Source organism: Anopheles coustani, chromosome 2 (genome assembly GCF_943734705.1).
Source record: "Anopheles coustani chromosome 2, idAnoCousDA_361_x.2, whole genome shotgun sequence".
Lineage (NCBI taxonomy): Eukaryota > Metazoa > Arthropoda > Insecta > Diptera > Culicidae > Anopheles > Anopheles coustani.
The window spans coordinates 54,925,308-54,938,863 of record NC_071289.1 but is presented as its reverse complement, the minus strand read 5'-3'; the positions used below and the strand labels follow the sequence as shown (position 1 = coordinate 54,938,863).

General features: G+C 45.3%; 1 protein-coding gene across 5 annotated transcripts in view; it reads right to left on the bottom strand.

Annotated features, from left to right (window-relative positions):
* Positions 1 to 1,103: 1,103 nt before the first annotated feature.
* Positions 1,104 to 13,556, bottom strand: part of LOC131265972 (arginine kinase 1) — a 33,958-nt gene continuing 21,505 nt past the window's right edge. Inside the window, exons 1-3 of one of the 5 annotated variants that reach the window (XM_058268290.1) lie at positions 3,728 to 3,873; positions 2,956 to 3,137; positions 1,109 to 2,870 (exon numbers count right to left, since the gene is read on the bottom strand). In XM_058268290.1, the coding sequence (XP_058124273.1) occupies positions 1,969 to 2,870; positions 2,956 to 3,137; positions 3,728 to 3,873 (1,230 nt within the window). In that variant the 3' untranslated portion in view covers positions 1,109 to 1,968. Of the gene's footprint in view, positions 2,871 to 2,955; positions 3,138 to 3,727; positions 3,874 to 13,556 lie in introns of those variants that run through there. The other 4 variants (XM_058268291.1, XM_058268292.1, XM_058268289.1 and 1 more) reach the window with 4 other exon arrangements.

Genomic DNA, 13,556 nt, shown 5'->3' with positions numbered 1-13,556 from the left:
TAGATATTGGATGAGCCGAATATCAAAATGCAAAAATTCCCTTGAATGCAGCTTCCACCTACCCAGCGATAGCGTGTGCTTGACAACACTACCTTTAATTTATTCATATTACATCGAAATTCGTCACTAGAAACCGGTTTCACATAGATTCGACTCATCAATGTCGCTTGTTGCTGTGCTTTAATAATTCATACATTTAAAAAATAGTTAATTTAATCGTCTGATTAAATTGCACGATTTAAATGCTTCCGCATTCTATCGCATCGTTTTCGTACCGTAAATAAGAGGAAGCGATTTTAACCCCAGCATACATTGGTTAAGAATTTTGCCAGAATATTTTGGAGTAATAGTTAAATGTTATAATTTCCTCTTTTTTTACAGATTTTTCGAATCCGTTAGCAGTTAGCCACTATCTTTTGGCATTTTTGCTTTATTATCCATGTTCCATCATTCCTCTAGATCGGTACAAACATCGCTGGATCGAATCAAAATTCTTTCCCAAATTTCATTTTATAAGAAGAATTTAAATTCAGAAAAAATCAACAAATTAAAACAAAGCAGCCGTTGAGGATTCAAAAAATCTTGAAAATGATTGTCGCTACTGGTCGAACAGAAAAATCTGAAATGCATGGTTTCCAATGAAACTTTGGAGAAGCCTTTTTTAACCCTTCTTTGCATGATTTTTTCTATTTTTTTTAAATAAATTAGGGTGATGTAATTAATGCCTGGTAATTGATAGTGATGTTTGCTATTTTTTGACAACTGCGTTTTGTTGTACGCAATAGTCGCTTAAAATGTTTCCAGCAACAACAAATTTACAGTACAATGGTTTTGAGTACCTTTTTTTGTTGACTAGATATTATGATTGAAATTTCCCTCACTATGCAAAGCAGGGTTAAATATTCAGCCATTTTCGAGACTTACGAAAATTACTTCGCGGTCAAAATGACCGCTACTTGGATTTTACCAGGATTGTAATGATTTGGATAACACCTACACAGTAAAAAAAATATACATAACATTTCGAATGAGAATTTATTTTAAAATAACGAGGGCAGTTACTTCATGCGGTTTCTTTCTTATGTACAAATTCAGGACGAAATTAGTACACCATGGATCACGGATTGTTTTAGTGTTTTGTTTGTTGTTTTTTTATTCTTTCTTGTTTTTGCCTTACTCAATTAAATGTGTTTCTCTTTTTTTGTTCATTCATTTATCCATTTTCTCTCCATTGGATCTATTTTTTTTTTCTCTCGCTCTCTTGATCTCTCTACCATCTGATCTGACTGCTTCGAGAGGAAAAAATGCTGCTTGCTGTTAAGCGCACATCCTTTTCTCGGCTTGCATATATTCCGGGCTTGCTGCTGCTACTATATTATGCTTTTGTTGTTTTGTCTTCTTCGCTATGATGTGTGTTGTGCTGTAAAGTGCGCTCATGCCGCAAAGTCCCTCACCATACGATAGCGATGGGACGGATGAGGCACACCAAGCCAGCCGCCTTTTGCAAGCCCGTCTGCCCCCGTCCGTCGGTGTGCTCTCCTCTTTTACACTTTGTGTATCCTTCGGCTCCACTGCTGCCTGTTGCTCTTGTCGCGTGTGCTGCACACACGTCAAGAGTGGTAGGTAGGGTGGTTTTGGGCGTGTCTGATCGTGTGCCACACCGTGAGTGGATGGAAAAGCGGTGGGCCACACAACCTATCTTCGCCATTAGGAATCTAGATAGAGATGTTACCTAACGGAGCGGGTTGTTGGGCTACACAGTAGTGGTTGTTGGTAGAGGGATTTTTGAGGGTGGGAGGGGGAGAGATTTGTTGGTGGTATTGAGTTCGGTGGCGCGGTTGTGAAACCATCCACACCCCCCACACGGCCACAACCGCAAATGTATCACCGGGGCGGAGAGGTGGGAGATCCCGGACGACCTTATCAGCTATCACACACACACACACACCACTCGTCCTGTCCGACGCCTTACAGCGACTTCTCGATCTTGATGATCTCCGAGATGCCATCGTACATCTCCTTGACGGCCTGGAACTCGGTCAGTCCCATGCGGCGCTTGTTGGAGATGTCATAGATGCCACCCTCGGCCTCGGAGTGCTCACCGCGGGTACCGCGCACCTGCAGGTTGTACTTGTCGGCGGTGGCCTCGAGCTTCGCGTAGTCCTTGGCCAGCTTCGGCACCTTAATGTGGACCGAGGCGCGAATGGTGGTTCCAAGGTTGGTCGGGCAGAAGGTCAGGAAGCCGAGACGGTCGTGGTGCGAGAAGGGAATGCGCTTCTCGATGTCGTTGACGGCAGTCACCAGGCGGCGGTAGATCTGGCCGAGATCGCCACCCATCTGCATCGAGATGATGCGCAGATGGTCCTCCTCATTGCACCAGACCAGGAAGGTCTTGTTGTCGTTGTGGTAGATACCGCGACCGGTGGGCCAGAAGCGGCACGCGTTGGCAGCCTGCAGGAAGCGGTCACCCTCCTTGAACAGGAAGTGATCGTCGATCAGCTGCTGCTGGACGGCCTTGTCCATGCCGGTGAGCGGGTAGAACTTGCCCTTCAGCTCACCATCCAGTCCGGACAGGGTGGCGGACACCTTGTCCTCCATCTCCTTGTACTGGGCCTCGGTCAAGCAGGGGTTGAACGGGTAGCCCTCCATCGAGCGACCGCAACGGACACGGGTCGACACGACGAACTCGCCGGTCGGATCGACGTTGCCGAAGGCAGCGACATCACCGAAGTCACGGGCCGGGTGCTTGTCGGTCTTCTTGAAGCCCTTGTGGTAGTCCTCGATGATCGGGTCGAACAAATCAGCGAACAGGGTGTAAGCCTCGGCATCCGGAGCGTAGATACCGACACCGGAGTCGGGGTTCTCGAAACCTTTAGAGTAAGGAAATCAAGGAAGGGTAAGACCCATTATTTTTTCCCGTGCAAGCTAAAACTCACTGCCACTTCGTTTACTTACCAGATTGGACGCAGTCCAGCAGAGTCGAGCCGAAAGAAGTCTTCTTGTTCTTCAGAGCGTCGAAGACCTCACGGGTCAAGTACTTCTTCAGCAGGGACTTGGAGTCCGAGGCAGCCAGCTTGGCGAAGCCAGCCTCCATCTTTTCCAGAACTGCAGCATCAACCATGGTGTCTGATTTGTTTCTATAAAAGAATGAACAAAACACAACCCCACCCGAAATATTAGAAATAGTTGTATGTGGAAGCGCGCTCAACTTATATGTTCAATCGAGCAAGTTTCCAGTACCTAGTAGGATTTGATAAATTGTTCGTTCTATTGACCAATAACTACTAGCAAAAGCATCACGGCTTGTTGTCACGATTCACGCTTAGACAGATGTGGAATAATCTCAAATAATGTGATGAACTCAGTAGGCTAAGCTGATTAGTAAAACTTATTATAATAATCATAGTAAGCTTAGCTTCTTAATGTAAAAAAAATAAGACGCCAGTTCAAAACGAATTCAAAGAGTTTAATTCTCGGATATAAGCATTTTTTAGGAAACCCCAAACCCATAAACATATTTTTCACAGTTTTCATCGCCGAATGAAAAAGAATCTCTCGTAAATCATACATTGTCGTTGAAAAAGGACGCAGTAGGATATTATTTCGTGAGCCGTAGGAACCATCGGAGGTAAAAGAGCAGAATGGTTCCACAACCAACAACAAAACGAAGTGTGTGGTCGAATTCCGCGCTCTGTGCTGTTGTGGCCGCCCGTTGCACACCACTTACCTCGACAAAAATACCATCGAGTTAGATACACACCCTTCGCCAGCGTTGGCCGCATCGGCATCGGTAGTTCCGCCCGCCGCTCCACCGGCCGTATCGTTCTCTACCACCTTACTGTCCTTCTTGTCCTTCGACGCGCATCCGCCCATTGTGTAGGTGTGGTGCTGTATCTGTTGCTGCCCAGTTGTTGCTGCTGATGCTGGAGGACGCGTGCTTACGACGTTCGTCCTATCTGCTAGTTGTTGCTTTGGTCCTGACTGCCACTGCCGCCAGTCGTTACGCGCTTGGTTACTACTGTCGCTAGTGACGTGACGGAATATTTGCTGCTTCACGCTTTGGTGTTGGCAGAGGAAAGATGATCCGACAATGCGATCTAACCGACCCGACAGATGGTAAAAAGTCGTTTGAATTCTTGTACTCCGAAGGTAACCTGCACCGACTATCACTACTATCACCAGTTTGTTTCTGACGGCCACCACGCTGTTTTTCTTTTCGTCTTCGTCAGCTCCTTTTTTCCAGAGTGCCGGAGATCAGATCGCGTTGAACACAGTACGGAATGGTCGAGTGGGTGTATATACCGCAGGAATGATCTGTTGGCAAGAACTGTATAACAGTTCTGCTACTAGTAGAGTTGTCGTAAAACACAGTGGTGTTCACCGAATGCGTTTTTCTTCCAAAAGTAATGGATTAGTCCTTTCGCTTCACTTAACATTCACAGCTCGTTCCTATTTACATATACAGACACACACACGCAAAAAATGTATCGCAACGACCAAAAACGGGAGTCGTGGGATACGAGGGGCTTATTTATTAAGTACTGCTGGTTTCAGTAAACTTGGCTTAACTACTTAAGTCTTTGGCTGGGTGGACTGCTGTCTGTTCAGCACAGGCTATAGGCAAAAACAAAATCGCACATTCGACATTTGAATCAGTTTCGTGGGAAATGCGTTGGTTGGTCCACAGCCCAGGATTTAAATTTGATATTAGATTGAAGGAAGTGTACTTAATAGGCTATCAGGAAGGCATTCGAATATGAGAACCACCAGTAGGGACTGGAGAAAAGGTTACCGGTTGCGCTACAGCTATCCCACTTGGCTAAAGATAATTGCAGACAAATGTTTCCAAATGTTTTCCCAACAGAAAAGAAACATTGGCGCAAAAAATGTCTGTACCACAAAACTGTACTATATTAAATTTCATTAAGCAATTAAAATAAACCAAAATTATTAATTATAAATTATTCTCAACTTCCTCTGAGATAAGCAGCGTGTGTGGATATGGTTGTGTATATGTGTGTGTGCGATCATTATTGTTACAATCATCCGGAAAAGCGTTGAGAGACGCCGCTACTATTTTCTCTCACCGATAATCAATCCCCTCCCGGCATCAAAAACCCGTGCCGTTCGGCAATCAACAGTTCCTTTTCTTTTTCGTTAACGTTCGTTGCTATTCTTTGCTTCATTTGCACCGTTCATTCACTCCCTGGGAGGACTCCATATTCAAACAACTGTGGAAATCTATTGCATTGCACATTACTGAAGGGCGAAATAGGTGCCGCTTCCGTTCAAACACTCACACAGACACACACTCACACACCAGTTTGCCGCGCCTGCCGCACCCTTTTTTGTTTGAGCAGCGAAAAGGGAAAAGGACATCGAGATAGTGAGCATCAATAAGAGAGGTTAGGGATGAATCTCACCCGGATGTGTTTGTGCGTGCAGAGTTCATGGGGCGGGCGGGTGGTGGTGGGTGTGATAATTTTCTATATTTGATAGAGAGAAAGAAAAACTATCGTCTAGTGGGGAGGAAAATTTTGCTTTTTATAGAAAGCTGTTCTTCAAGGAAGGGCAATAAAACATTCGATTTTTGACTCGCTTTCCGGCACAATTTGTCACTGCCTTTGTGTGTAACCTACGGCTTTTGTTTGAAGGTGATCGTGTCTGCGTATGTTCACCCCCGGCACACCCCAAAATGGCACGTTATATCCTTGCTGGTCCTTCGAAAGCACTCTTATCGATATTTAGTTGATTCTTGCGTTCTTCATTGAAAGAACTTTTTTATAGTTCTCAATTTTCCAGTGTCAAAAAAAAAACTCACTAAACGCGCGCTACACAAAGCAGTTACCGAGATGAGTAGCAACACACGCACTACACACGCGAATACAAAGCAATTGAAGCGGTGAGGTGGTGGGTGGGTATGGACTGACACTGGGAGAAGAGTAAACAACGACGCACACGCACGCACGCACGCACGCACGTACGCACAAATAAGCACGCTTGTTGTGCCGCCTCCTAATGTGTGTCGCAGTTGGTTGGGTGCTGTGCGGACACGCTAACCGGATGTATATCCTACCGCTCTAAGGACACGGAACAGACTAGTCCTGCCGGCCGGACTAATCCACCCAAAAAGGGGCGCCTCCGGTTCTCGGGTAAGGAGAGCATTCAAAAAAACAAAAAAAAACTAACAGTGACACTCATACAACGTCACACGGGAAACAAACGGCCGTTCAGCAAGGAGAGACACTCTTCTGCATCAATCTCTCTGTTGCTACGATGCTAACACATACACACACACACACACACACATGGAACTGCTAGGGCACGGCCCCCATGGAATCCGGCGTGGCTGTGTCTGCATTGTTTTTTTTTGTGTTTCTATTGGCAAAGGCATTATACTTTTAGATATTAGCATGGGTCCTTTCTAAAAGTCTAGCAGTAGTTTTTTCCTAACACAAACTAACACTCTTCAGGTTTTCTAATCATAAATACTTGCTCAATTACAAAAATGTGGAAAACAAACACACTTTTATTTATGTTAATGTGACGATGAGCGCGCGCGTCCCGGGTTGTTTGGTCCCGATTTCCGATTGCGTATCCTTAAAAGGAAGTAAAGCAACAGAGAGCAGGGCTCGGTGACGATCCTAGTGGGACCCTAACCCAAAAGCAGTGTGTTGCTGCTAAAAAGGGCACGCGCGCGCGCACGCGAATGCACCCTACCCCGTAATATATATCTCTCTCTCTCTTCCTCTCCGGTAGGTAGGAGGTGAATGGGTTTCCGCTTCTTCACCAAGGGGCGCGCGTGTTTGCACCGGACGACGAAGACCGACGCCACTCTCACGATTACCACGGTGAGTGCGCGTGTTCTCTACAGGCCAGGAATCGCACCAGGTTCTTTGGGAGAGACCGTTAACCGGCACGGACTTCCGGTTCGAACCGCGGGGCTGAATACAAGGACGAAAACTTGTCTGGCTTGCGAGAGGAGCGAACTCTAGTATGGATGCTAGTAGAAACGTCTAAAAGCCTAACAAACTTCATCTTCCATTGAATGCAACATGGTCAGAGCCTACTACAACCCCTCCCTGATAGATGGACATTGGTACTCTCTTTCTCATTTGCTTTCGATTTTCCGCGATGAAAGAGAGTAGCAGGAAAAATATAATGGAAATGCGAATTCGCGCGCTTACAATCTGATTGTACCCTCACGTGTGGAAAGGACGAAGAAGGACATATTGGCCATTAGGTGTGTCCGAGCACTAAACGCACGTACTGTGTATCGCCACGGGACATCATATTATCGTGCACGGGGGGATATTGTTTTTTTTTTGCATCCAACGGGACTACGGTGTGTGTAGGTTGACATTTTCCAGCCAACGCGTTCACCGCTTCTAAGAAGGATAGCATATGAATTGGGGAATGGATTATTTTTCTATCGGACAAATGTATCACCAAACAACTCTGATTTCATACGGTGGTAGTTAACCTTATCAAAATGTGAAAAGTTCCTTACCACATAGTTGAAAACAATTTAATCTGTCTTCTGCAAACATTTTAATAGTCCTGTGCACCAAAAACCCATCCCATTGATAGCCGGGTCACAACAAGGGAAACCATGCAACATCCGACGGTTTCTTCGCCCGTGTCCTGGGTCGGTCGTTTGGCAAGAATAAACAACGTCGCTAAACGCGTGGTTGGCACTGGGGCCGCGGCTGTGGGAGTGGGTGTGCTTGTTGATTGTGCCTAGATTCGGTTTGTAGGCACTTCGTTTTACCACCAACAAAAACAAGGATACGGAAGGGAGTGGGAAGGAAAGGCAGTACCCTGGCTGACGGTAGTTACGGAATTCGAAAGGAAGCAACAACATAAAACATAGAACACCAACCGACACAGTTTCTCGCGCTCGTTCGAGTAAGAATTAGTGGCTGCCCCCAGTACAAATTTAGTTGTTTGTAAACAAAGTTTTTGACCTTTCAAACTTCCCGCACGTGAATTACACGAATATTCATTGCTTTTCACCAGGATAGCCGAAGCGGAAAAATCGGGGAGGAAATGCCTGCAGGAAAAGTTTAAAAGGCATATGACAATTAGCATTTGTCATGCAAGAGGGACTCCTGGACGTTGTCTGCTGTAGGAAAAACTCCATGACGCAGGATATGCCACGCTTGGTTAGTCTTAGGATAATATCTCAATTCAAACCTTAAAAAAATATGAACATATTTTATATTATCGTGAATTAAATTCGTCAACTGTTGATTTAAACTTTGTGTTTAAATTTAGTTTGGTTTAGTCTTTTCAATTTGCCATTTTCAAAGACTTTGGCCTTCGATTCGAAGGATCGCGTTTTGCAACCAGATAAGGCAAAGGCTCTAAATACCTCCGCAAATATCCACAATCAACTCGCTTTACTCGTAGATATTGCACTCGATTGGGACCGGGAGTTTGGTTTCTTCCGCACTTGGGGACATTCCGAGAGGTGTACCTTTTCGCGCACATTTATTACCTTCATAAAGTACCGGCCATGCACCCGCCGTCGGCCATCATCTCCCCACGCGGGGAACAGAGATTGTGCATTTGTCCGCGTTGTGCAAGGTGTACGATCAAAGTCGTTCTTTTATCACCAACCGCGCTCGTTTCATTGTTAAACGAGCTGTGATAACGGCATACAATAGAGCTATAGGAGGGAGAGCGGGGGGCAACTAAGGGTGTAAAATATAAAATCTGTAATATCAACTCCGCCCCTCACCGCCTGTGATGCCAACCAAACCATGTTTCCTATCGAACAAGGGAACCGGGTACTTTCCTTTATCGGTGCGCGCGGGCCTCACTACATTACATCATTGGCACTTGAGAAGCTAGCTGACTTCAGTCAACCATCTTTGAGTACGGCTACATGTATCTGGTGTTAGTAGACCACCGTTGCTCCCCCGATTTCAAAAGGATCAAAACAGTTGATTAATCGAGTGGACAAGGAAAGAGGAGGAAAGGATAAATAATTTTTGATTACCCGTCCAGTTCAAAGTATCCACTCCAATAGAGCCAACCGATCGCGACTCCGTACAGCGCGAAGCCGCCATAGAACACCGTCAAGAACTTTCGCTGCCAGCCGGCCATAACGCCATCCAGTGCGTTGTGCAGAACACTACCGCTATTCCTCTATACTCTTGCACTTTAATCTGGTCTCCCTTCTACGGTATCGTCCTCTAATACTCGCTCTTAGAGTGGAAATAGGAAAATCTTTTCAAACCACTTTTCACTACCGATACCTATGAGTGCGCGATAGCTGCGCGTATAAATGTACGGTAAATAGTTAAAAAGACTACAAGCTTTCCGGAAGAGCGCGCACACTTCCATGCGGCGTTCCAACAAACAGCCGTATGTAATTAGGTTGTGGCGCCACTGCTGCGCAAGCTGCCCAGAGGTCTGTGCAATTACTGGAGCATGGGCATCGATGAAAAATAAAAAAAAACTTCCCCAACCAGAGTTGCATTATTGCTCCACCACCACTCGTGAACCTTCACTCTGGGAAGAAGGTGTCGGTGTTACCGGTCATGATGTTTTCACTTTCCGAGCCAGTGGTACACACACCCGGTGGGTTGTGCTGGTGGGGGGAGCTTTCACTACTTTCGTCGGCGTTCGGGCGAGGATCACCCAGCATGGTTCGTTGCAGTTCATGGATAAAAGATTTTATGTGGAAAACGAGGGCCTGCACCAGCGATCATCTTTATCACATTACAATGGATTGAAAATTGATGAATACTTGTACGGAAAACGTAGCTCTTTGCTAGAACCATCAGCCAACAGTTGGAAACTGATAGGAAACAAATACGATATTCCCAATAAGCGGAGGATAAATATTAACGGATGTAATGTCACTTTTCGAAAATATAAAATCACTGGAGTCGCAGAACAGGCCCAATTCATAGCGCACTTCACTTTGGGCCTCATAGGTTAGTTTACAAATCTAGGACCAACAGATCCTGGAGCACCATATGTCAAAGGAACTCCCCCCTCTTCCGGGAGATGAAACGGAAATCTGAACACACTTGCAATACTCGCGACGACCCCCCTCTCTCGTAGTCACGCACTTGACTTGTACACGCGCGGACAGTGGAACATGGACTGACCGATTGGTGGTACTGGGTTCGGATGTTGCCGGTCCAGGTTGTGCCGCTTCCGAGCCTACTGCTGCCTGCCACCCTTCTCCCACACTCCCACCGAGTCATGGTTAGCTTGGTGAAGCGACAGAGCGACCATAACGAGCCACCAACACCAGGACCTTTCCCCCCAATGGACGTTGGGGTTTCTCCATACAGCCACACCAAATTATGACCCCCTCCTATCCCCCACCAACCACCATTTTGCCCACAAATCGTTCGCGGGTGTCGTTCAGCTTCCCTGATCAACACACCACATGGCGCACGCGGCCGGTCTCTCTGCACACACTCTTTCTATTGACTCGTGGCCGTGTTATCATCAACGCACACCATCGACACCGTTGCACATAAGCCATGGGCACTGACTGGGAGCCAGAGGAGTGTTTTGGGCAACACACTTGGGTACAGTGGAGAGGATAATGAAGAAGAAGAAGAACCGGCGGCTTATCGGAGATATTTACCACCTCCGCGAGGAGCTTCTTCTGTCGCCGAACGGGTTGATGTCGCGGCGTTCATCGATGACTTTAGGAATCGTTAACAAAAAAATAAACGCACATATTCCACTCCCCTGCCAATATGCTCTAATCCTCTGCCTCTCCTCTATCTTTTCAGCTATTCGAACAATGCCATTGAAAACTGATTAGAAATAATTGGGTGATGGGGGAGAAAAACACCTCAAGCGTGTAAAAAGCTTCCCTTTGTCGAACATGGCTGCTTTATCAAAAGTTCGACACAACGAAAACATCCACAACCCGAGTAGCGCAAGAAGGATTTATCCTTCGACCACACACGATCTGTTCAAGGATGCATGCCACCCACTACCCTCATATTGATCGCTGAGCATATTTTCTTTACGTCTCACTGACTTCTTTACACTTTTGTAAAAGATACGAGCCAATCATGTGTAACACACTGTAGCAATGCTAGGCAGTTTTCTTTCACTGAAGGGTAAAGGAAAGGATCAAATAGGGGAGGAGTTGCTATAAAATTATGGTGTTGTCTGCCTATAGCTGATAGCAACCGTACCACATTCGATCTTGTTCCTTCCCTCGGCACGTTCCCACGGAGTGGTTTGGGAAGTGGCATCGGTTATCGACAGCAGACAGTAATTGATTGGTCTCCGAATGTTTTATCTCGCTACCGTGTGTGCGTTACGAACGCATCCGCGAGCAAAACGGTTGTGCAGTGCAATCGTTTAGAGTGGCACGGTTCAACGATGACAAGCACGAGCTCGTTTGGTGCATGTGACCAAATCCGCGTCATCCTGCCTTCATCCGCCACACTCCCTTGTCTACCCTTCTGCCTTTCTTATCGGACCAGTCCGCTAAAGGGTATTAAAATTTATGGCTAATCAATTTAATTGATGACCGGTGTGAGAGGTGTATGCATAACGCACGCATCACGGAGGTTGTGATAAGTTCCGTGAATGGTACAACAAAACCACCATCCCCGTGCCCTATCACCCAACTATCAGTAGGGACAGAAAGGGAGGGGCATACCGCTCCGCGATGTCTGCTAGTGATAATTGATACACACAAACAATCGCATGGAACGGCGACACTTATCAAAAACTGTGAGGTTGTGACATTCACCTTCACCTGTTACTGCAGGTGGGAGGAGGAAGGTCGTTAACGGTGGGGGGAAGGGGGGATGTGATAGATAAGACGAGGTAAGAACACACAAGCGACACGCGGCACCGTTATGCACTTTTGCCAAATGAGGCTAGCGGTCGGCCCCTTATGGTAGAACACAATCTAACCATCTGTGTTGTGTCACCGTGTTGTAAATGATAATACGATAACGACGATAATAAAGATAAGGGTTGCTTGTAGCAATGAGGTTCTTTTCTTCGACATTCGTTTGCTTCAATTGCATTTATTATTTTTGCGAACATGATATCAGCAGCGCCCCGATCTCCCCTCCCCTGTTGGTGCTAAATGTGGCTGTTGCACGGTATCGAGGGTAATTTTTTATATTGAATGTCACCGACAAGCATGAAAATTAATTCGTTTGCCAACCGTTACTTTTGAAAACTAACGTTTTGCACGAATGTTTCCCACCGACAGATGTCGCTCCGAGCGTTTCTGCGGTTTAATGTGTCCGTTGAACAGTTCTAAAATGCTTGCGGAATTAAAATTTGTAAATGTTTAAATGAAATCAAGACGAATTTCGAGCATTTTGCAAATTTTGTGTCAAAGATGAAACATAAATGTTTAAATAGGAGGATCTTATTGGTTTTTCGAAAAATAACCTCAGATCGTTGACTGGTATTCCGTGAATCGAAATAGTATAGAGAAATAGCAGGTAGAGCTTTCCTGCGAAATGCAGACAGGACCTGAACGTTGGTTTATTCTCAGCAATAGGATTACGTAATCTTCGTCGGGGCCAGGAAGGCGTTCATTTGGGATCATTGTTATTGTTATTTCTTGTGCGTGGGACAGCACATGCCAATGTGATGACCCACCAAATTGAGTACAACATTTTGCAGCCCAGGTTCCTCGGTCCCTTTAGACCCATAATTCAGCCTGTCCATTTTCCTATGTCTACAAACGATTCTAGTGTAAAATATGCTGGTTTCATACATGTTCCCGTAGAAAGGGGACACAACAAGCGAAACCAACACGAATCTGTGTAAAATTTAGAGCCTGATTTATATCTCTATATTTTTCTTCCCGCACCGAAGCGGGTGAAGAAAACCGTCCCAGTGTTGTTTACGTTGATCGGTTTGTTTATTTACCACTTTCATTATATTTCTTTTCTCTATCTCTTGCATAACTGCTGACCTTCGCTTCCCTGCTGGTGTCGCTAATTGATGCGTAAACAGTGTAATAAAATACGACAAAGGTAGATGAATTTGTACTAGCCTTCGTATGTTAACAGGTTTAAAAGTTATTTTTCTACATTTTTTTGTAAAACGTTACTCAATAATGTAACTATCGTGGATTACTCTGTTCTAAATAAGAGGCTCAAATTTAAAAAAGGCAAAACGGACAGTTGCAAATTTGGTAATAAACCGAAGACTGTATTATTACGTTATTTTTATTTTTAGATATGCCTTTACCAATGCTCGCGGTAACATCTAAGCCCGTTTGATGGATGATGTAGTCATATAATTTTCCCGTAGTGAGTTTTACAATCGCACTAGCGGAATCTCCCAAAGGAATGGATTTTTTTTAATGTTTAGTTTTAGATCATTGCTTCAGCTCATACGCGTTATGAATTTCCAGAGGTCATTTCTGCTCTGTGATCGATGGAAGGTTATCATTAAAATATATTACCCTTTATCTAACAATTGGGAATATAAATGTACACTTGTGGTTCTATCAGCCACAGAGTAATGAATGCATAGTAGTTAAGGCCCTTTTTTTTAAAAGGGCAAACAAACGCATAGAAACGGGTAAT